We start from the raw sequence: 24,960 nt of genomic DNA, 5'->3' as shown, positions 1-24,960 counted from the left end.
GAAATTCTAGATGATGATTCTGTGCTTCCAACTTTGTGGCCTTAGGTACCTCTTTCGGCATTACAATGCCCCCGTGCAAAAACCGAGGTCCATTCAGAAATGGTTTGTCGATATATGTGTAGAAGAACTTGACTGGCCTGCACAGAGCCCTGACCTCAACCCCATAGAACACCTTGGAGATGAATTGGAACGCCGACTGTGAGCCAGGCCTAATCGCCCAACATCAGTGCCCGACCTCACTAATGCTCTTGTGGCTGAATGGAAGCAAGTCCCCGCAGCAATGTTCCTACATCTAGTGGAAAGCCTTCCCAGAAGAGTGGAGGCTGTTATAGCAGCAAAGGGGGACCAACTCCATATTAATGACTTCCCAGAAGAGTGGAGGCTGTTATAGCAGCAAAGGGGGGACCAACTCCATATTAATGACTTCCCAGAAGAGTGAAGGCTGTTATAGCAGCAAAGGGGGGACCAACTCCATATTAATGACTTCCCAGAAGAGTGAAGGCTGTTACAGCAGCAAAAGGGGGACCAACTCCATATTAATGACTTCCCAGAAGAGTGGAGGCTCTTATAGCAGCAAAGGGGGGACCAACTCCATATTAATGCCTTCCCAGAAGAGTGGAGGCTGTTATAGCAGCAAAGGGGGGACCAACTCCATATTAATGACTTCCCAGAAGAGTGGAGGCTGTTACAGCAGCAAAAGGGGGACCAACTCCATATTAATGACTTCCCAGAAGAGTGGAGGCTGTTATAGCAGCAAAGGGGGGACCAACTCCATATTAATGACTTCCCAGAAGAGTGGAAGCTGTTATAGCAGCAAAGGGGGGACCAACTCCATATTAATGACTTCCCAGAAGAGTGGAGGCTGTTATAGCAGCAAAGGGGGACCAACTCCATATTAATGTCCATGACTTTGGAATGAGATGTTTGACGAGCAGGTGTCCACATACTTTTGGTAATTGTAATGTAGCTAGCAAAGCTAAAAGGAAGACAGGGTTGGGGAGTAACGGATAACATGTAAGGATTACAAAAACCCAGTAACTGTAATCCGTTACGTTACCAGCAAATATATTATAATCAGATTACAGATGCTTTAGAAAAACGAGATTATTACTTGGAGGATAACGTTTAAATTGACACTACTCTGTTTTCTCAATGACATTCAAATCAGCATTGAAAAAAGTTTGTTCCACCTGAGTGAGTCTGACCACCAATCAGAGACCACTATGATGTCAGAGACCACTATGATGTCAGAGACCACTATGATGACACACCAAATGTGTTTGATGGATCTTGGGAAAAGAGCAGGAAAAGTGTTTTGTAGGTTACAGTCCAAGCTACTGTATGTCTTCCAATGGAGAGACTGCTGTCGGCATCCAAAGATGATCCAACTTGAATAAACGCTTGGAAGTCAGGATGACAGCAGTGGTGTAGTCTACTGCGATACGGATATCACTTATTATTGATATCAACATAGCACATTGATGTGAATCACACTGCTGCTCTCTCATTTAGCTATTTGTGCCTTACGGATTGTGGTTGAATTCAAGAGGTTTAAGCTGCCTATCAATCATTGTTTTTTAAACCAGTGGACAGCCAGTGAAAAATGTGCTCTTGCAACAGCTGCATAGTGTGGATTCCAGCCTATGGAATAACAACTGCATAGTGTGGATCCCAGCCTATGGAATAACAGCTGCATAGTGCAGATCCCAGCCTGTGGAACAACAGCTGCATAGTGTGGATCCCAGCCTATAGAATAACAGCTGCATAGTGTGGATCCCAGCCTATAGAATAACAGCTGCATAGTGTGGATCCCAGCCTATAGAATAACAGCTGCATAGTGTGGATCCCAGCCTATAGAATAACAGCTGCATAGTGTGGATCCCAGCCTATAGAATAACAGCTGTATAGTGTGGATCCCAGCCTATAGAATAACAGCTGCATAGTGCAGATCCCAGCCTATGGAATAACAGCTGCATAGTGAGGATCCCAGCCTATAGAATAACAGCTGCATAGTGCAGATCCCAGCCTATGGACTAAAAGTGGGGCTTTTATTGCTCAATCTAATTCATGCTGATAAAATAAATAAATCCATAGGCCTAGAGGACACAAGCTCAAACTCCCACACTTTAGATAGACTTAAAGGGACAACCTGTAGTTGCTACATATATTTTTGGACTTATCTATATCATTTATATCTCCATTTATTCTTGAAGAATATAATTTATAAATTCCTCATGAGCTTAGTTCACCTGTCACAATTATAAGCTTGTTTATATATACGTTTTTATAGGCTTAAAGAGGCCATCTGTAGTTGCTACAAACATTTTTGGACTTACATTATACAGTTGAAGTCAGAAGTTTACATACACTTTAGCAAAATACATTTAAACTCAGTTTTTCACAATTCCTGACATTTAATCCTAGTAAAAATTCCCTGTCTTAGGGCAGTTAGGATCACCACTTTATTTTAAGAATGTGAAATGTCAGAATAATAGTAGAGGGAATGATTTATTTCAGCTTTTATTTCTTTCATCACATTCCCAGTGGGTCAGAAGTTTATATACACTCAATTAGTATTTGGTAGCATTGCCTTTAAATTGTTTAACTTTGGTCAAACATTTCGGGTAGCCTTCCATAAGCTTCCCACAATAAGTTGGGTGAATTTTGGCCCATTCCTCCTGACAGAGCTGGTGTAACTGAGGCCTCCTTGGTCGCACACACTTTTTCAGTTCTGCCCACAAATGTTCTATAGGATTGAGGTCAAGGCTTTGTGATGGCCACTCCAATACCTTGACTTTGTTGTCCTTAAGCCATTTTGCCACAACTTTGGAACTATGCTTGGGGTCATTGTCCATTTGGAAGACCCATTTGTGACCAAGCTTTAACTTCCTGTCTGATGTCGTGAGATGTTGCTTCAATATATCCACATAATTTTGCCTTCTCACGATGCCATCTATTTTGTGTAGTGCACCAGTCCCTCCTGCAGCAAAGCACCCCCACAACATGATGCTGCCACCCCCATGCTTCACAGTTGGGATGGTGTTCTTTGGCTTGCAAGCCTCCCCCTTTTTCCTCCAAACATAACTTTACGGCCAAACAGTTATATTTTTATTTTTTCAGACCAGAGGACATTTCTCCAAAAGTACGATCTTTGTCCCCATGTGCAGTTGCAAACCGTAGTCTGGCTTTTTTTATGGCGGTTTTTGAGTAGTGGCTTCTTCCTTGCTGAGTGGCCTTACAGGTTATGTCAATATAGGACTCGTTTCACTGTGGAAATAGATACTTTTGTACCGGTTTCCTCCAGCATCTTCACAAGGTCCTTTGCTGTTGTTTTGAGATTGATTTGCACTTTTCGCACCAAAGTACATTCATCTCTAGGAGACAGAACGCGTCTCCTTCCTGAGCGGGATGACGGCTGCGTGGTCCCATGGTGTTTATACTTGCATACTATTGTTTGTACAAATTAACATGGTACCTTCAGGCGCTTGGACATTGCATAAACCAGACTTGTGGAGGTCTACATTTTCTTTTCTGAGGTCTTGGCTGATTTATTTTGATTTTCCCATGATGTCAAGCAAAGAGGCACTGAGTTTGAAGGTAGGCCTTGAAATACATCCACAGGTACACCTACAATAGACTCAAATGATGTCAATTAACCTATCAGAAGCTTCTAAAGCCATGACACAATTTTCTGGAATTGTCCAAGGTGTTTAAAGGCACAGTCAACTTAGTGTATGTAAACTTCTGACCCACTGGATTTGTGATACAGTGAGTTATAAGTGAAATAATCGTAGTGGTTGAAAAACGAGTTTAAATGACTCCAACCTAAGTGTATGCAAACTTCCAACTTCAGCAGTAGGTATACACTGCTCAAAAAAACACTAAAACAACACATCCTAGATCTGAATGAATGAAATATTCTTATTAAATACTTTTTTCTTTACATAGTTGAATGTGCTGACAACAAAATCACACAAAAATTATCAATGGAAATCAAATTTATCAACCCATGGAGATCTGGATTTGGAGTCACACTCAAAATTAAAGTGGAAAACCACACTAAAGGCTGATCAAACTTTGATGTAATGTGCTTAAAACAGGTCAAAATGAGGCTCAGTAGTGTGTGTGGCCTCCACGTGCCTGTATGACCTCCCTATAATGCATGGGCATGCTCCTGATGAGGTGGTGGATGGTCTCCTGAGGGATCTCCTCCCAGACCTGGACTAAAGCATCAACCAACTCCTGGACAGTCTGTGGTGCAACGTGGCGTTGGTGGATGGAGCGAGACATGATGTCCCAGATGTGCTCAATTGGATTCAGGTCTGGGGAACGGGCGGGCCAGTCCATAGCATCAATGCCTTCCTCTTGCAAGAACTGCTGACACACTCCAGCCACATGAGGTCTAGCTTTGTCTTGCATTAGGAGGAACCCAGGGCCAACCGCACAAGCATATGGTCTCACTAGGGGTCTGAGGATCTCATCTCGGTACCTAATGGCAGTCAGGCTACCTCTGGCGAGCACATGGAGGGCTGTGCGGCCCCCCAAAGAAATGCCACCCCACACCATGACTGACCCACCGCCAAACCGGTCATGCTGGAGGATGTTGCAGGCAGCAGAACGTTCTCCACGGCGTCTCCAGACTCTGTCACGTCTGTCACATGTGCTCAGTGTGAACCTGCTTTCATCTGTGAAGAGCACAGGGCGCCAGTGGCGAATTTGCCAATCTTGGTGTTCTCTGGCAAATGCCAAACGTCCTGCACGGTGTTGGGCTGTAAGCACAACCCCCACCTGTAGACGTCGGACCCTCATACCACCCTCATGGAGTATGTTTCTGACCTTTTGAGCAGACACATGCACATTTGTGGGCCTGCTGGAGGTCATTTTGTCGGCCTCTGGCAGTGCTCCTCCTGCTCCTCCTTGCACAAAGGCGGAGGTAGGGGTCCTGCTGCTGGGTTGTTGCCCTCCTACGGCCTCCTCCACGTCCCCTGATGTACTGGCCTGTCTCCTGGTAGCGCCTCCATGCTCTGGACACTACGCTGACATACACAGCAAACCTTCTTGCCACAGCTCGCATTGATGTGCCATCCTGGATGAGCTGCACTGCCTGAGCCACTTGTGTGGGTTGTAGACTCCGTCTCATGCTACCACTAGAGTGAAAGCACCGCCAGCATTCAAAAGTGACCAAAACATCAGCCAGGAAGCATAGGAACTGAGAAGTGGTCTGCAGATCCACTCCTTTACTGGGGGTGTCTTGCTAATTGCCTATAATTTCCACCCGTTGTCTATTCCATTTGCACAACAGCATGTGAAATGTATTGTCAATCAGTGTTGCTTCCTAAGTGGACAGTTTGATTTCACAGAAGTGTGATTGACTTGGAGTTACATTGTGTTGTTTAAGTGTTCCCTTTATTTTTTTGAGCAGTGTATCATTTATATCTCCATTGATTCTTGAAGAATATCATTTATGAAATAGCCAACCTTTGCCTTGATGACAACATTGCACACTCTTGGCAAAGCATGCCATTCCATGAGCATGCCATTCCATGAGCATGCCATTCCATAAGCATGCCATTCCATGAGCATGCCATTCCATGAGCATGCCATTCCATGAGCATGCCATTCCATGAGCATGCCATTCCATAAGCATGCCATTCCATGAGCATGCCATTCCATGAGCATGCCATTCCATGAGCATGCCATTCCATAAGCATGCCATTCCATAAGCATGCCATTCCATCAGCATGCCATTCCATGAGCATGCCATTCCATGAGCATGCCATTCCATCAGCATGCCAATCCATGAGCATGCCATTCCATGAGCATGTCATTCCATGAGCATGCCATTCCATGAGCATGCCATTCCATGAGCATGCCATTCCATAAGCATGCCATTCCATGAGCATGCCATTCCATAAGCATGCCATTCCATGAGCATGCCATTCCATGAGCATGCCATTCCATAAGCATGCCATTCCATAAGCATGCCATTCCATAAGCATGCCATTCCATCAGCATGCCATTCCATGAGCAAGCCATTCCATCAGCATGCCATTCCATAAGCATGCCATTCCATGAGCATGCCATTCCATCAGCATGCCATTCCATAAGCATGCCATTCCATAAGCATGCCATTCCATCAGCATGCCATTCCATGAGCATGCCATTCCATGAGCATGCCATTCCATCAGCATGCCATTCCATAAGCATGCCATTCCATGAGCATGCCATTCCATCAGCATGCCATTCCATGAGCATGCCATTCCATCAGCATGCCATTCCATGAGCATGCCATTCCATATTTTTCAACTTGAATCAATGAGCCCAGTCAGTCCTCCATGGCAACAGAGTAGGACTGGCTAATAAGTCTTTAGTTTTGGTGTCATGCTCAGGTAAAACAATTTGGGGATCTATACTTTCATAGTCCTATACTTTCAAGTCCTATTCTTGACGATCAAAGGGTATAACATTTATTGGAATGACTGTAATTCTGATAGACTTTGGTTTTTAATGTAAACATATACTTGAATTGTATTATTATAATGTAGTAGAAAGCGATGTGTTAGAAGAAGCCTACATAACCAACCCATAATGTAACATGTCACATCCATATATGACCAACCATGTAAACCTTAACATTGATTTATCCTGCAATAGATGTTGTTCAATTAGTTACATACGTTTTTGTCTTCTTCTAAAGCCTCTTAAGGGGAAAGTAATCTAAAAGTAAGTGAATGTAATCAGATTACGTTACTGAGTTTGGTTAATCCAAAAGTTACCCAAGTAACTCAGGTTACTGAGTACAATTCTGGACAGGTAACTGTAATGGATTACATTTAGAAAGTAACCTACGCACCGATGCAATCAGGCTAAGCTAACTGGCTAGCATATTACATAGACAAACACATGTTTTTCTGAATAAGCTAACTGGCTAGCATATCACATAAACAAACACATGTTTTTCTGAATAAGCTAGCCGGCTAGCGTATCACATAGACAAACACATGTTTTTCTGAATAAGCTAGCCGGCTAGCATATCACATAAACAAACACATGTTTTTCTGAATAAGCTAGCCGGCTAGCGTATCACATAGACAAACACATGTTTTTCTGAATAAGCTAGCTGGCTAGCGTATCACATAGACAAACACATGTTTTTCTGAATAAGCTAGCTGGCTAGCATTTATGAAGTCAGCAAACACGTTCCTGACACGCTATGAACACATTTCCTCCAACATTATAATGAAAAGGTGCCTCCCGGTCCCAAAACACACGTTTTCTGGAGACTTGTGGGAGGAGTGCTGATGATGTCGCCCACTGTAGGCGCTTTCAGTCACCTGATTGCATCCAGGCTGAGGAGAAATCCACACACAATACATCCCTGACATCCAGACTGAGGAGAAATCCACACACAATGCATCCCTGACACCCAGGCTGAGGAGAAATCCACACACAATACATCCCTGACACCCAGACTGAGGAGAAATCCACACACAATGCATCCCTGACATCCAGACTGAGGAGAAATCCACACACAATACATCCCTGACCACCTCCTGAAGTGGTCAGCACAGGAGGCTGCTGAGGGGAGGACAGCTCATAATAATGGATGGAACGGAGTGAATGGAATGGTATTAAACACATGGGAACCATTCCATTTATTCCGTTCCAGTCATTACTATGAGCCCACCTTCCACAATTAAAAAGCCACCACAAGTCTGTGGTGGTCCGACAGATGTGAACTCTATCTGACCACAGTGGCACTTCTGTGCATCGAGACCTGTCTTTTCAAAGCGATCCTCCTATTCTGATAGCAGAAGTCACATGTAAGTGTAAAGTGTAGACAGCCTCAACATCTTTCACAAACAATGTATACTGTTGATTTAAAAAAAAAAAACTGGTAACAAATCACTTTATTGATGGCAAACTCATTTCCAAAATGGTATCTTTGAGTTTTGGTAGGCAGCTCAGCAGATGCAATACATGACTGATTATTTGATTTATTTGAAATGTATTCTTCATTTCACCAGGTGAGTTAACTGAGAATACGTTCTCATTTACAACCAACGACCTGGGGAAATGAATTGATTGATTGATTGATGAACTGTCTCAGCAAGCAGCAGCAGTATAGACAGGGAGGCAGAAACAGACACAGAGATGGTTGGTTGTTCTGCAGATGCTTCTAGAACAGAATGATGTGGCTATGATATGTATTTTATGTGGTGTGGAAGAGCGGGAAGCTGGTTTCAGCAGGTGTGATCTGGTTTAATCTCTCGTGGACAAATTCTGTGTGTAATTGGAAACAATCTGTCAAGGCTCACGTATAATTATGGGATTACGATCTGCGGTAGTTCCTGGTTTGGGGTTTTCATCATTGATTATTTGATAGAATCAGGATTGTTCAAAATTGAAGTAAAACAGGAAGTGACAAACTTTCGCAAAAATGTTACTTCTGGGTAACCGAGATTAGATCTGGTTGAATCTGGTTTGAGCTCATTCAATGTGGTTCTGTGTGGCTCTGTGTGATTTCATGTGGTTCTATGATTTGGGCAAGATCAGGAAGCCGGTGAAAGTGTTGTCAGCTCGTTCGTCTTTAGTGATGATAGCGTTGTTATCGGTGGGCTGTAGAGACACCACGTCTCCCTCCAACAGATCCAGCACCACCGACCCAGACGTCACCAGGAATCCACTCGACGAATCACAGAACCCCACCTTCACAACAACAACAACAACTTTTATCACATAACCTAGAACAATAATAACCTTAAAATCACAGAACACCTTCACAACAACAACAGAACACTTTCACAACAACAACAGGACACCTTCACAACAACAACAGAACACCGTAACAACAACAACAGGACACCTTCACAACAACAACAGGACACCTTCACAACAACAACAGAACACCGTAACAACAACAACAGGACACCTTCACAACAACAACAGGACACCTTCACAACAACAACAGAACACCGTCACAACAACAACAGGACACCTTCACAACAACAACAGGACACTTTCACAACAACAACAGAACACCTTCACAACAACAACAACAGAACACCTTCACAACAACAACAGAACAGCTTCACAACAACAACAGAATACTTTCACGACAACAACAAAACACCTTCACAACAACAGGACACTTTCACAACAACAACAACAATATAACACCATCACAACAGAACCCCTTCACAACCACAAGCTGGGATTCAGTGTGTACAATGCTGTCGACAATGCATCTTTTAAAGGCAATGTTCACAGAGGTCGTAGTCAAAGTAATAGCTGCAGATGTCGGCTCAATCAGGAATGCCCTGTAAATGTCAAAGTAATAGCTGCAGATGTGGGCTCAATCAGGAATGCCCTGTAAATGTCAAAGTAATAGCTGCAGATGTCGGCTCAATCAGGAATGCCCTGTAAATGTCAAAGTGCGCTATAACACAGTTTTGGATTGAATCCTGGCCCCTGTCATACAAAGATCCAGTCAGAATCAAATGCTTTATATTAAGATCAGAATAAAATAAATGCAGAAGTAGCAAAACAAAAAAATATTCTCTCAACCATTTGGTTGCTGAACCTGAAGTTCCTGCTAAACCACCTGGTCTGTGTACATCACTTTGCCCAAAGCTACAGTAAAAAATAAAGTAAATATATACGAACTTGAAGGTGTTATTTCTATAAAATTACAGTATGCTGCTGTATTCTGATTTCAATTACTGTAAAAAGTATTTATCATAATTTTGTATTTTGACCAACTTTGGGATTTGAACTCAAAACCTCTTGGTCACCTGAAATGTCCTGCTACAGTGCAGCTACACCACCAGATAAGTGAATGTGAAATTAATATAGGCAGACTTATTGGCAAGAATGCATTTCTGCATTTTGATAAAAGTTGCCCAGCATCAAGTAAACAGTTGTCCAATTATCACCACCAACTTAAAACTAGCAGTGCTCAAATACGTTTGATGCAGAGTATACATTAATTATTTGGAGATTTGAAATGACAACCTGTTGGTTGTGTGCATCGATGTTTCTGCGGTTCACCAGGTTCAAACTTATTGCTTGGAACATGTATTAACACACTCAAAACGTAAGGGTTAGAGTGCTGTTCCCTGGGGTACAAAAAGGTCAAAGGTACACTTCACAGGCACACATATTAACTCACATCTGTACCTTGTAGGTATAATGGTACATTTCCAATACTTTGAACATAAGGTACAATCATCACTGCGCTTTGATAGCTGGGGGCAATGTACTGTGGGACTCATTAGCACATTTCGAGGTGTGATCAAATGTGTTTATTTGTGCCAACCGTCAGTGGAAGTTTTGTAGCAGTGTAATTGTTTGATGGTTATGCCAATGCAAGTAGAGAACCTCTTTCGACAAGGTGTGTTCTGTGAACTTTGAAAGAGAACGTGACAGTAATGAGCTGCTCTGTGAAGAGATTGTTGAGAATTTTCCACTAACTTAATGGCAACTTGTTGCTATGAATTACTAATATCTTAACTGTAAACTACTTGTCAGTAAGTTAAAAGTCACAATAACTTACTGGCAAAATGTTGCCAGTAACGTGCAGGGCACTTACTGCCACAAGCAATTTTGTCAGTAACTTCTGTTTCCAGTAACCTACTGTGCCTTCACTAACCTACTGTGCATTCACTGATTGAGAGCATACTGTAACAGCAGCAGCATATCAGAAGTTTGCAGGTGTGGTTAAATGTAGGTGTGGCTTTCAGCTAGCTCTTTCTGGTCTCTCGTAATAGTTATGTCATCCCGGTGAATCTGCTCTGTTCATGAACATTCAGCTTATACATGGTCAGTTCTGGAGCCTTGTTGAAGGATGAAATATAAACAGATGAAGTCGGAAGTTTACCTACACTTAGGTTGGAGTCATTAAAACTCATTTTTCAACCACTCCACAATTTTCTTCTTAACAAAGTATAATTTTGGCAAGTCGGTTAGGACATTTACTTTGTGCACAACACAAGTAATTTCTCCAACAATTGTTTACAGATTATTTCCCTTGTAATTCACTGTATCACAATTCCAGTGGGTCAGAAGTTTACTTAACTAAATTGACTGTGCCTTTAAACAGCTTGGAAAATTCCAGAAAATTATGTCATGGGTTTGGATGCTTTTAATAAGCTAATTGACATCATTTGAGTCAATTGGAGGTGTACCTGTGGATGTATTTCAAGGCCTACCTTCAAACTCAGTGCCTCTTTGCTTGACATCATGGGAAAATCAAAAGAAAACAGCCAAGACCTCAGAAAAAATTGTTGACCTCCACAAGTCTGGTTCATTCTTGGGAGCAACCACGTTCATCTGTACAAACAATAGTATGCAAGTATAAACACCATGGGACCACGCAGCCGTCATATCGCTCAGGAAGGAGACTCGTTCTGTCTCCTAGAGATGAACGTACTTTGGTGCGAAAAGTGCAAATCAATCTCAGAACAACAGCAAAGGACCTTGTGAAGATGCTGGAGGAAACAGGTACAAAAGTATCCATATCCACAGTTAAATGAGTCCTATATCGACATAACCTGAAAGGCCGCCCAGCAAGGAAGAAGCCACTGCTCCAAAACTGCCATAAAAAGCCAGACTACGGTTTGCAACTGCACATAGTTTTTGGAGAAATGTCCTCTGGTCTGATGAAACAAAAATATAACTGTTTGGCATAATGACCATCGTTATGTTTGGAGGAAAAAGGGGGAGCTTGCAAGCTGAAGAACATCATCCCAACCGTGAAGCATGGGGGTGGCAGCATCATATTGTGGGGTTGTTTTACTGCAGGAGGGACTGGTACACTTCACAAAATAGATGGCATCATGAGGGAGCAAAATTATGTGGATAGATAGAAGCAACATCTCAGAACATCAGACAGGAAGTTAAAGCTTGGTCATAAATGGGTCTTCCAAATGGACAATGACCCCAAGCATACTTCCAAAGTTGTGTCAAAATGGCTTAAGGACAACAAAGTCAAGGTATTGGAGTGGCCATCAAAAAGCCCTGACCTCATTCCTATAGAACATTTGTGGGCAGAACTGAAAAACTGTGTGCGAGCAAGGAGGCCTATAAACCTGGCTCAGTTACACCAGCTCTGTCAGGAGGAATGGGCCAAAATTCACCCAACTTATTGTGGGAAGCTTGTGGAAGGTTACCCAAAACATTTGACCCAAGTTAAACAATTTAAAGTCAATGCTACCAAATACTAATTGAGTGTATGTAAACTTCTGACCCACTGAGAATGTGATGAAAGAAATACAAGCTGAAATAAATACTTCTCTCTACTATTATTCTGACATTTCACATTCTTAAAATAAAGTGGTGATCCTAACTGACCTACAACAGGGATTTTTTTACTAGGATTAAATGTCAGGAATTGTGAAAAACTGAGTTTAAATGTATTTGGCTAAGGTGTATGTAAACTTCTGACTTCAGCAGTATAATGTAAGTCCAAAAATGTTTGTAGCAACTACAGATTGCCTCTTTAAGTGTATGTAAACTTCCGACTTCAACTGTACATGTGATACCAAAAAAACATTAAGTATTTAATTTATAGCCACCATGTAATTGTAGTGCTCACTTTCCTTCCAGACCATCAGGTCAGTGTGTGTGATGGATTAGTTGAATAATTTTACAGTAACTAGTTGACAGTAGTTACAAGTGAACCAGCTGCAGCTTCTTAACAACTCTTGAATGTCACAAGTTCTGACAAAGATTGCAGAACTGACAATGTCAAGAGGGGTGCTCAACCATTCATCCACGTAAAGATTAAACCTCTTAAACTGGTACATTTCTGCTGACAGCACAAATACCCCATCAGCACATTGCCCCCACCTACATGTCAAAGTGCAGTAATGGTTGTAACTAATGCCGTGTTCGCAACCAAGCGGGAATTTACCACATACGACTGCGAAAAATCCACTTGAGTGCCCCTCCAACTGGTAGTTAGTTACTAGTGGGAAACGAGTCTATTCATCCCTGAGCTTTGACTTCTCCCACATGGTGACCTCTGGCGTCACCTACTGAAGAAATGTCCTCCAAATGTCCTCCAAATGTCCTCCATAACAGCATTTTCAGCAGTTAAATGTAACTGAACATTATTAGTGAAAAATACATCTATCAATAGGTTTTTTGAACTCTGTAATTAGTTTCCCAGCAGGATGATGATGAGGATCGCTGTACTTTCAGCTTATGGTCGACACAGCTTGTTGGCGTTTCCCAATGATTTCAAAGCACGTGAATGCATCCAATTGGTATTTACAACTTCACAACTGGTAAATTACCACCTCCCACATGGTTACGAATGCAGCTTTATATTTAATACATGCCCTCAGACCAGCCTCTATATGTCCGGGCATGGACTCTACAAGGTGTTGAAAGAGTTGACTGCAATGCCTACCACAGTTGTGTCAAGTTGGTTCGATGTCCTTTGGGTGGTGGACCATTCTACACATTGGAACTGTTGAGGGTGAAAAACCCAGCAGCGTTATAGGTCTTGACACAAACCGATGCACCTGGCTCTTACTACCATACCCCTGTTCAAAAGCACTTAAATATTTTGTCATGACAATTCACCCTCTGAATGGCACACATACACAATCCCTATCTCAATTGTCCAGGCTTAAAAATCATCCTTTAACCCCCCCCCCCCCCCCCCCTTCATCTGCACTGTTTGAAGTGGATTTACCAAGTGACAACAGTAAAAGATCAAAGCTTTCACCTGGATTCACCTGGTCAGTCTATGTCATGCAAAGCAGGTGTTCTTAAAGTTCTTTAACCCTCAGTGTATGTTCTTGGTAACAAATAACCATCTGGCAGCCCTGCTTAGACATTAATGCACTCCAGACCAAAAGGTTACAAGTGCAAATCTGAAATCCCATGCATCCTTGTTTCCAAGTTGGAACACTGTAATGTTGAGATGTAATGTTGACCCTATATAATGTAATGTTGACCCTATATAATGTAATGTTGAGATGTAATGTTGACCCTATATCATGTAATGTTGAGATGTAATGTTGACCCTATATAATGTAATGTTGACCCTATATAATGTAATGTTGAGATGTAATGTTGACCCTATATAATGTAATGTTGAGATGTAATGTTGACCCTATATAATGTAATGTTGAGATGTAATCTACACCCCGACGAGGCTGATAGAAATCCTTATTATTTTCTTTAATGATTATTCAACAGTTTCTTGTTCTGAACGTCTAACGCGAGTAGGACGGGTGTGGCCTCTTGACAATAACCCCACAAGCAGCCGCTCACCGTTTTGACAGCTCTACCACAGTTACACCTCTGACAACGCCAAAACACCAGCTACACGGGTGTTGTCTATCGCCTGGTTATGCTTGATCTGATTGAAATGTTCCTGAGCACGGCTACTTTTCACTTGGTGTTGTCAGTTAATAGCACCATTTGAAAACTTTGATTCGAGGCAACTTGTTAGCTCAAGTTCAGAAATGTATTCTTGACAATAAATCTGTGGTCGATCTCTGTCATGGTCACAGACCTGGTGGCGAAGCAGGAAATTCAGGTTGCTGTCATCGAAGAGGTTGTGAGTTCAAATCCTGGGTGTGGTTGAATCCCAATGTGTGATAACCAATGTTGAGGTCAATTCCTTTTCATTTCCAGTCAATTCAGGAAGTATTCCGATACTGAAAATAAGTGAATTTTAATTTCTGTCTACTTCCTAAATACAGTTTGTGGTTGTTTATTTACTGACAAAATACAGTCCAGCTGTAGAAATACATTCAAAGTTGTTTCCACTCTTTTCACCTCAGTAGACGATAACATTGTATAAGGACTTTTTAAAACAGTTTGTGCCATAAATACATCTTAAGTATTCTATAAGTTTAACTGCGACAAGGGCCAAAAAGTACCCAAGTGCATTGTGATTGGCCGCTAATATAGAACATGTGAAAATGTGTTTTTGGAGCACTTCACATGTGTTTTTGGAGCACTTCACATGTGAAAACATGTATTTGGAACACTTCACATGTGATTTATGTTTTCAAATGTGAAATTCCATGTGTTATCACTATTCAGCTAAAATATGACCCCACCTCTGGATTTGAGGTGACCTTTCTGCTGTGTAACAGAGTCTGCAGCATTCCCCTAAACATTCATTACCTTTAACACATATCTTCACTGAGCAAAAAGAGTGCCATCTGCACTGATATTTTAGTTATCGTTCATCTGGCAATTCTCTCATCAGTGATTTAATTGACTTATTTCTGCAATTTGAGGTTTTGCTGTATGTAGTAATTAGTCATGTCTAATGTAGTTTAAATCCCAGGTTAGGACATGTTGAATTTACAGGATTACAGGGTTTATTTTAGACCCAGTCTAATTAGTCTTATAGCTGTATTCAAATATTCATACTAACCCTAACCCTTAACCCTAACCCCTAACCCTAACCCCTAACCCCTAACCCTAACCCCTGACCCTAACCCTAACCCTAACCCCTAACCCTAACCCTAACCCTAACCCTAACCATAACCCTAACTCCTAACCCTAACCCCTAACCCTAACCCTAACCCCTAACCCTAACCCCTAACCCTTAACCCTAACCCCTAACCCTAACCCCTAACCCCTAACCCTAACCCTAACCCTATCCCCTAAACCTAACCCTAACCCTAACCCTAACCCCTAACCCCTAACCCTAACCCTAACCCTATCCCCTAACCCTAACCATAACCCTAACCCCTAACCCTAACCCCTAACCCTAACCCTATCCCCTAACCCTAACCCCTAACCATAACCCTAACCCCTAACCCTAACCCCTAACCCTAACCCTATCCCCTAACCCTAACCCCTGACCCTAACCCAGTCTAATTAGTCTATAGCTGTATTCAAATATTCATACTAACCCTAACCCCTAACCCTAACCCCTAACCCCTAACCCTTACCCCTAACCCCTGACCCTGTCTAATTAGTCTATAGCTGTATTCGAATACTCATACTAACCGCACTAACCATACTATTTGTGACAAATGCAGTATGTTGTATGCTTATTGGTTATAGTATCGATATATTTAGTATGCCAAAAGTTCCCAAATGTCATACTAAATTCGCCAAAATACACTATTTCTGTGCTTTTAGGTCCCATAATGCAATTCTTCAGAAATCGGGCTTGGCTTCACAACGTTTTTAGATTTGAAGACAATGGAGGAAAATATGCAGCCAAAGTTCGACGAGATCGGATACAAATTCAATGCTTTAACTAATTATGACAAATGTTTAGAAAATGGTGATCAATGTAATAAAGTAATGACTTTTCAAATAAGTTGGCTGGCAATTTGTTAGCTACGCTGCCCTTATGAAACGCATAGCATTACAGCAGTATGCACTGGGTATGTTGACTAGCTATCTAACGTCAGTTGGATACTAATACAACGAACTTGCCAGGCAGTATATTAACCATCTGCTATCCCACTAACCACCCAGCGTTTATTGATTTCACTATTCACGTCATTCTTAGCTAAGTGGTTTAATCATTTTGAGTTCTCAATGGACATTCAGAGCAGTGCAAGAGTGCAGAATAACTGAGGAATTTACGGACGGAACAATCTGACAACCCAAAATCGTATAACGTCTAGCTAGTCGTTTGTTATGCTATGGTTAGGGTTAGCAAGAGGTTGCATAGCAACAGCATCATCTTCCGGTAGACAGGTGAAGCGCTTGTACACTCAACTGAAAGGATACCGTTCAGATACAGTATACTAAAATGAACTAATAGTATGTAGTATACAGTATGTTAGAATGGGTATTAAAACACAGCTCATGTTTCCTGGTAGAATAATAAAACTAACCTTGGTCTCTGTCCCCTTCTTCAGGTTAACACAGATCAGGCTCTTAGCCGACAGATGATAGGTAAAGAAGTACACGCCACTAATGGTACACTTAAACAACCCGTCCTTCAGCGATACACCTTCCAGGCTAGGGTCAAGGCCCGACAGTATTGGTCCGTCGAAACGAATGGGCAAGTTCTTAGGAGGCTGCTGAATTGTGTTCCTCTGAGAGAGAGAGAGAGAGAGAGAGAGAGATAGAGAGAGAGAGAGAGAGAGAGAGAGAGAGAGAGAGAGAGAGAGAGAGAGAGAGAGAGAGAGAGAGAGAGAGATAGATAGAGAGAGAGAGAGAGAGAGAGAGAGAGAACGAACACATAGAGTATGTTACTGGCTTTAATGTCCCCGAAGGGACATGTTGTTGCAGTGTCATGTACTTTACAGTTTAAACCATGTTAACCAGGAGGAAGAGGTGTTGTTGTTTACCTTGTATTATAGGAGGAAGAGGTGTTGTTGTTTACCTTGTATTATAGGAGAAAGAGGTGTTGTTGTTTACCTTGCAGGAGAAGAAGGAGGTGAGGGAGGAGTCGACCCCAGAGGGACTACCTTTCTCCCCAGGGGGGCCAGGGGGTCCTTTGGGTCCAAGCCGACCGGGGTTCCCTTGAAGACCTGACCGTCCTGGAGGACCTGATTCACCTGGCTCCCCCTTCAGACCCTTCCCTCGCAGACCAGACTCACCTGCACATGCATCACAGACTGCTCATTACAGGCCATAACAGGATAGCTTAGTGTCTATGTTACACAGACCGCTCAGAGAGGCATTACAGGCCATAACAGGATAGCTTAGTGTCTATGTTACACAGACCGCTCAGAGAGGCATTACAGGCCATAACAGGATGGCTTAGTGTCTATGTTACACAGACCTCTCAGAGAGGCATTACAGGCCATAACAGGATAGCTTAGTGTCTATGTTACACAGACCGCTCAGAGAGGCAATACAGGCCATAACAGGATAGCTTAGTGTCTATGTTACACAGACCGCTCAGAGAGGCATTACAGGCCATAACAGGATAGTGTGCGTTACCTGGGTCTCCCTTCTCTCCCTTTGGTCCGTCTTTACCGTTGGCTCCGTGAGCTCCTGGTATCCCAGGTATTCCGGGGTAACCAAGGTTTGCGTTACAGCTGGGCTCCATGGCAACAGAGGTTACAAGGGAGGCCAGGATGCTGCCCACCATCACAGCAGCAGTACCCCACCTCAACCACCAGGTGGCCTTATGCACACACACACACACACACACACACACACACGCACACACACACACACACACACACACACACACACACACACACACACACACACACACACACACACAGCGTTATGTCAGACTCAATCCCGGTTGGAACCAGAACAGATCAGGACAACACTACTACTGTTATAATTGCTGGTCTATCAGATTACATACAGTGTTCAATTAGCCACACTGTGCTTCATCAATACAAGTCATTAGTGTCAGTGTGATAGTTATCCTTCTCATTAACATACCATCTGATATGTGCCGTCGTCTGCCAGCCTCTGGGAGGGGTCTGTAGTTGGTGGTCTGTCGTTTTCAGATGACTGTGGGCTCCTTAGAGGCTCCAAGAGTGTCGGTCTTTCTGAAGACAACGACAGACAGACAGACTGACTGATGAACAGAGAGAGAGAGAGATGAACGGTGAGACTGATTTACAGATGGACTGATGGAGGGAGAGAGAGAGAGAGACACTGAGAGAAGCTCAGCTGAAAGAGGAAGAGGACAGTCACATCGAACACTGCATGACCACAACAAAAATTTCCCATATAATTATTATAATTACACCCCCGTCATTCTGTCTCTCTCAGCACTTTCTGTCTCCCTGGTTCCTCTTCACCCCCAATCCCCCATCTGTCTTCCTGGTTCCTCTTACTGGACTGAGAACAGGGAAGAGCTCCTGAGGTCAGAGTGTTTCTGGATCCTAAATGGCACCCATACCATATTGAGTGCAGTACTTTAGACCAGGGTCCATAGAGTTGCAGTTAATAGTGTGCCATTGGGAACACAGACTGTGTGTTCTGACTACTGTGCTGTTATGGAGATGTTGTTTCACTTATGACCTGCTTCCTCTTGTAATGCTGCTGATGTTGTGACAAAGAACCCTCTGACCTGCCATCTCCGACTGACCTCTGAAGACCGAAACTCTGACCTGCTGTCTCCGACTGACCTCTGAAGACTTAAACTCTGACCTGCCGTCTCCAACTGACCCTTTGGAGAGTCACCTTCATCAAGACTCTAAATAACACCCCTTGTCCTCCTAACCCTAACCCTAGTCCTCCTCTTCTTCCTTCTCTTCTGCTCCTCCTCCTCTCCTCCTCCTCCTCTTCCTCCACTCCTCCTCTTTCTCTCCCTCCTCCTCTTCCTCCTCGTCCTCCGGCTCCTCCTCTTTCTCCTCTCCTGCTCTTCCTCTCCCTCCTCCTTTTCCTCTTCCTCCCCTTCTTCCTCCTCTTCCTCCTCCTCCTGGTACCTCCTCCTATTCCGCCTCCTCTTCTTCCTGCTCCTCCTCTTTCTCCTCTCCTGGTACCTCCTCTTCCTCCTCCTGCTCCTCCTACTCTTCCTCTTCCTCCTCCTGCTCCTCTTCCTCCTCACCCTCCTCCTGGTGCCTCTTTCTCCTGCTTCTGCTCCTCTTTTTCACCCTCCTCCTGACATTCCTCCTCTTCCTCCTCCTCAATTCAAACTGTATAGTCCTTGTGGGAAATCTGTTGTTCAGCCAGGAGTCCAAGACATTTCCAGATCCTCTAAACACAGTGGTTGATTTTGTGCTGGATAACCCTGAAAGAGAACACTTTGAATTCTCTACTGCTTGACTTCCTGCACCTCTAATCGAATATTAGTTTCCAAAGTTCCAACACCTAAATATAAACAGTACTGGCACCCAAAATGAGTACTGTCACCTAGTTCAGTCCAAGTCAAAAGCACAGTGTAGGGGAGGGAGAGTGGAGTCATTTGAGCCTAAGGGTTAGTTTTCTAGGAAACCATACACAAAATTATTAATTTGACCAAATATTTAGGAAGAGGTCACCATTTCATGGAGTCTGTGAAGGAAAAAAAAACGAATGGAAAAAAGGTAGGTCCAAAAAACAGACTTTCACCAAGTCTTGTGTTAGAGGTCACATGATGCTTGGTTTTAGTCAGAATATACAGGACCTCAACCAGGGTTGTCTTGTGTTAGAGGTTACATGATGCTTGTATCTAAACTGAAGTAGATAATTGTAAGATTGTTCTATACAGGACCTCAACCAGGGTTTTAGTCAGAATATACAGGACCTCAACCAGGGTTTTAGTTTTAGTCAGAATATACAGGACCTGAACCAGGGTTTCAGTCAGAATATACAGGACCTCAACCAGGGTTTTAGTCAGAATATACAGGACCTCAACCAGGGTTTCAGTCCGAATATAAGACCTCAACCAGGGTTTCAGTCAGAATATACAGGACCTCAACCAGGGTTTTAGTCAGAATATACAGGACCTCAACCAGGGTTTCAGTCAGAATATAAGACCTCAACCAGGATTTCAGTCAGAATATACAGGACCTCAACCAGGGTTTCAGTCAGAATATACAGGACCTCAACCAGGGTTTCAGTCAGAATATATAGGACGTCAACCAGGGTTTCAATCAGAATATACCGGACCTCAACCAGGGTTTTAGTCCGAATATACAGGACCTCAACCAGGGTTTTCGTCCGAATATAAGACCTCAACCGGGGTTTTAGTCAGAATATCAGACGTCAACCAGGGTTTTAGTCCGAATATAAGACCTCAACCAGGGTTTTAGTCAGAATATAAGACCTCAACCAGGGTTTTAGTCAGAATATAAGACCTCAACCAGGGTTTTAGTCCGAATATAAGACCTCAACCAGGGTTTTAGTCAGAATATCAGATGTCAACCAGGGTTTTAGTCAGAATATAAGACCTCAACCAGGGTTTTAGTCCGAATATGAGACCTCAACCAGGGTTTTAGTCAGAATATAAGACCTCAACCAGGGTTTTAGTCGGAATATAAGACCTCAACCAGGGTTTTAGTCAGAATATCAGATGTCAACCAGGGTTTTAGTCAGAATATAAGACCTCAACCAGGGTTTTAGTCAGAATATACAGGACCTCAACCAGGGTTTTAGTCAGAATATACAGGTACTCAACCAGGGTTTAAGTCAGAATATAAGACCTCAACCAGGTCTGGCACCCAAAATTACAGAATATTTGGTCAAAAGCACAGTGTAGGGGAGGGAGAGTGGTGTAATGTGAGCCTAAGGGTTAGTTGAGTCACCCCTGTTTTCTAGGAAACCATACACTAAATTATTAATTTGACCAAATATTTAGGAAGAGGTCACCATTTCATGGAGTCTGTGAAGGAAAAAAAACGAATGGAAAAAAGGTAGGTCCAAAAAACAGACTTTCACCAAGTCTTATGTTAGAGGTTACATGATGCTTGGTTTTAGTCAGAATATACAGGACCTCAACCAGGGTTGTCTTGTGTTAGAGGTTACATGATGCTTGGTTTTAGTCAGAATATACAGGACCTCAACCAGGGTTGTCTTGTGTTAGAAGTTACATGATGCTTGTATCTAAACCGAAGTAGATAATTGTAAGATTGTTCTATACAGGACCTCAACCAGGGTTTTAGTCAGAATATAAGACCTCAACCAGGGTTTTAGTCAGAATATAAGACCTCAACCAGGGTTTTAGTCATAATATACAGGACCTCAACCAGGGTTTCAGTTTTAGTCAAAATATACAGGACCTCAACCAGGGTTTTAGTCAGAATATACAGGACCTCAACCATGGTTAAAAGCCTCTAAATGCTGTTTGGAGAACAGCAGAAAGAAGCCGAAATGACCCCAGCCATTATCACCTTGGCAGCTGTATGTTCGTTCAACTCAGTCCATCTACACACACATAGCCTATTAGCTATACAGATGTAATGTCATACCCCTGAACACATAGCCTATTAGCTATACAGCTGTAATGTTATTAAAACCTCTTGAGGCTAGGGGGCAGTATTTTGATGTTTGGATGAAAAACGTGCCTAAAGTAACCTGCCTCTTTCTCAGACCCAGAAGCTAGAATATGCATATAATTGGCAGATTAGGATAGAAAACAATCTAAAGTTTCCAAAACTGTCAAAATATTGTCTGTGAGTATAACAGAACTGATATTGTAGGCGAAAACCTGAAGAAAATCCAACCAGGAAGTGCTGCTTTTCTGAACCCTCTCTTTTCCATTGCAAGCCTCCATTTAAAGGGATATCAACCAGATTCCTTTCCCTATGGCTTCCACAAGGTATGAACAGTCTTTAGACATAGTTTCAGGCTTTTATTCTGAAAAATGAGCGAGAGTGATCACATCGCGTCAGTGGATAGCCAGATGTCCTTAGATTTGTTCATGCGCGCGCCTGGAGCGAGACCTTTTCTTTCTCTCTTCTATTGAAAAAGCTACCGTCCGGTTGAAATATTATCGATTATTTATTGTAAAAACAACCTGAGGATTGATTATAAAAAACATTTGACATGTTTCTACGAACTTTACGGATACTATTTGGAATTTTCGTCTGCCCTTCGTGTCCTGCATGAGCGGATTACTAAACAAAATGCGCCAACCAAATGGAGGTTTTTGGAGATAAAGAGAATCTTTATGAAACAAAACAACATTTATTGTGTAACTGGGAGTCTCGTGAGTGCAAACATACGAAGATCATCAAAGGTAAGCTATTAATTTTATTGCTTTTCTGACTTTCGTGACCAATCTACTTTGCTGCTAGCTGTTTGTAATGTTTTGTCTGCTGAGAGCTGTCCTCACATAATTGCATGGTTTGCTTTCACCGTAAAGTTTTTTTTTTTTAATCTGACACGCCAGGTGGATTAACAACAAGCTAAGCTGTGTTTTGGTATATTGCACTTGGGATTTCATGAAAATTAAATATTTTTAGTAATTTCTGCAATTCACCGGATGTTGAAGAAAATTATCCCGCTAAAGGGATCGGTGCGTCAAGAGGTTTTAATGTCATACACATAGCCTATTGGTCATACAGCTGTAATGTCATACCCCTGAACACACAGCCTATTAGCTATACAGCTGTAATGTCATACCCCTGAACACATAGCCTATTAGCTATACAGCTGTAATGTCATACCCCTGAGCACATAGCCTATTAGCTATACAGCTGTAATGTCATACCCCTGAACACATAGCCTATTAGCTATACAGCTGTAATGTCATACCCCTGAGCACATAGCCTATTAGCTATACAGCTGCAATATTATTAATGTCATACCCCAAAAAGAGGGGAAAATATGAGACAAGATTCACACTGACACATAGCCTGTAGGACTGTTGAAGAATTGCATAAAATCATCAACTCTTTACATACAGTACCAGTCAAAAATTTGGACACACCTATATTTTTTACTGTTTACTACATTGTTGAATAATAGTGAAGACGTCACACCTATGAAATAACACATATGGAATCATGTAGTAACCAAAAAAGTGTTAAACCAATCAAAATATATTTTATACTTTAGATTCTTCAAAGTAGCCTTGATGACAGCTTTGCACACTTTTGGCATTCTCTCCACAAGCTTCATGAGGAATGCTTCCCACATATGCTGAGCACTTGTTGGCTGCTTTTCCTTCACTCTGCAGTCCAACTCATCCCAAACCATCTCAATTGGGTTGAGGTCGTGTGATTGTGGAGGTTAGGTCATCTGTTTCAGCACTCCATCATCAGCAATTAGACCACGAAGGCCTGATTCATGCATTCTCCTCTGAAAAGTTGATGTTGAGATGTGTCTGTTACTTCAACACTCAAAGCATTTATTTGGGCTGCAATCTGAGGTGCAGTTAACTCTAATTAACTTATCCTCTGCAGCAGAGGTAACTCTGGGTCTTCCTTTCCTGTGGCGGTCCTCATGAGAGGCAGTTTCATCATAGCGCTTGATGGTTTTCGCGACTGCACTTGAAGAAACTTTCAAAGTTCTTCAAATGTTCCGTATTGACTGACCTTCATGTCTTAAATTAATGATAGACTGTAATTTTTCTTTGTATAATATGGACTTGGTCATTTACCAAATTTACCATATCTTCTGTAAACCACCCCTACCTTGTCACAACACAACTGATTGGCTCAAACACATTAAGAAAGAAAGAAATTCCACAAATTATCTTTTAAGAAGGCACACCTGTTAATTGAAATGCATTCCAGGTGACTACCTCATGATGCTGGTTGAGAGAATGCCAAGAGTATGAAAAGTTGCCATCAAGGCAAAGGGTGGCTACTTTGAAGAATCTCAAATATAAAAAAGATTTTGATTTGTTTATCATTTTTTTGGTTACTACATGATTCCATATGTGTCATTTTATAGTTTTGATGTCGTCTACAATGTAGAAAATAGTTTTTTTTTTAAATAAAAAAAACTTGAATGAGTAGGTGTTCTAAAACTTTAGACTGGTACTGTAGTACATATATCTTTTCTCTACTTACATAGCATTCACATTTGTATTTTTAGGCATTACAAATCAAGCTCCGCACAAACAGACATCAATGGATGATCGTATTATCAAATTCACATGAATTCTTAGAATACACCCAGACATCGTCATTTCCGGTCACAACTTGTAGACTTGTTTACGTGCTGCTGTGCGGTTTGTTGCTGACGTTTCTTTGCTGCCTGCCAACTTTACGATTTGTACTTTTTTATTACCGTTTTATTTTTATTTACTTTTTCCTCGCTCTACTTTGTTTATTGACCTTTTTCACCCCGGACGCTTTATCTGGACGTGGTTCTACAGGACCTCCACCAGCCAACCAGTAGTAACATTAACATGATGCTTTATCTGGACGTGGTTCTACAGGACCTCCACCAGCCAACCAGTAGTAACATTAACATGATGCTTTATCTGGACGTGGTTCTACAGGACCTCCACCAGCCAACCAGTAGTAACATTAACATGATGCTTTATCTGGACGTGATTCATCAGGACCTCCACCAGCCAACCAGTAGTAACATTAACATGATGCTTTATCTGGACGTGGTTCTACAGGACCTCCACCAGCCAACCAGTAGTAACATTAACATGATGCTTTA

At 42.2% G+C, this 24,960-nt stretch overlaps 1 protein-coding gene across 1 annotated transcript; it reads right to left on the bottom strand.

The window, feature by feature from the left end:
* Window positions 1-7,892: 7,892 nt before the first annotated feature.
* c1qb (complement component 1, q subcomponent, B chain) lies at window positions 7,893-18,570 on the bottom strand. Its single transcript, XM_036967905.1, has 5 exons — window positions 18,349-18,570; window positions 17,890-18,076; window positions 17,362-17,543; window positions 16,833-17,036; window positions 7,893-8,709 (listed from the first exon to the last, which is right to left on the bottom strand). The coding sequence occupies exons 1-5, from the start codon at window positions 18,349-18,351 to the stop codon at window positions 8,536-8,538; spliced, it is 750 nt and encodes a 249-aa protein (XP_036823800.1). The 5' UTR covers window positions 18,352-18,570; the 3' UTR covers window positions 7,893-8,535.
* Between the last annotated feature and the right edge of the window lie 6,390 nt (window positions 18,571-24,960).

This window comes from Oncorhynchus mykiss, chromosome Y (genome assembly GCF_013265735.2).
Source record: "Oncorhynchus mykiss isolate Arlee chromosome Y, USDA_OmykA_1.1, whole genome shotgun sequence".
Lineage (NCBI taxonomy): Eukaryota > Metazoa > Chordata > Actinopteri > Salmoniformes > Salmonidae > Oncorhynchus > Oncorhynchus mykiss.
The sequence above is the reverse complement of the archived record's forward strand: the minus strand, read 5'-3'. Positions and strand labels throughout refer to the sequence as shown.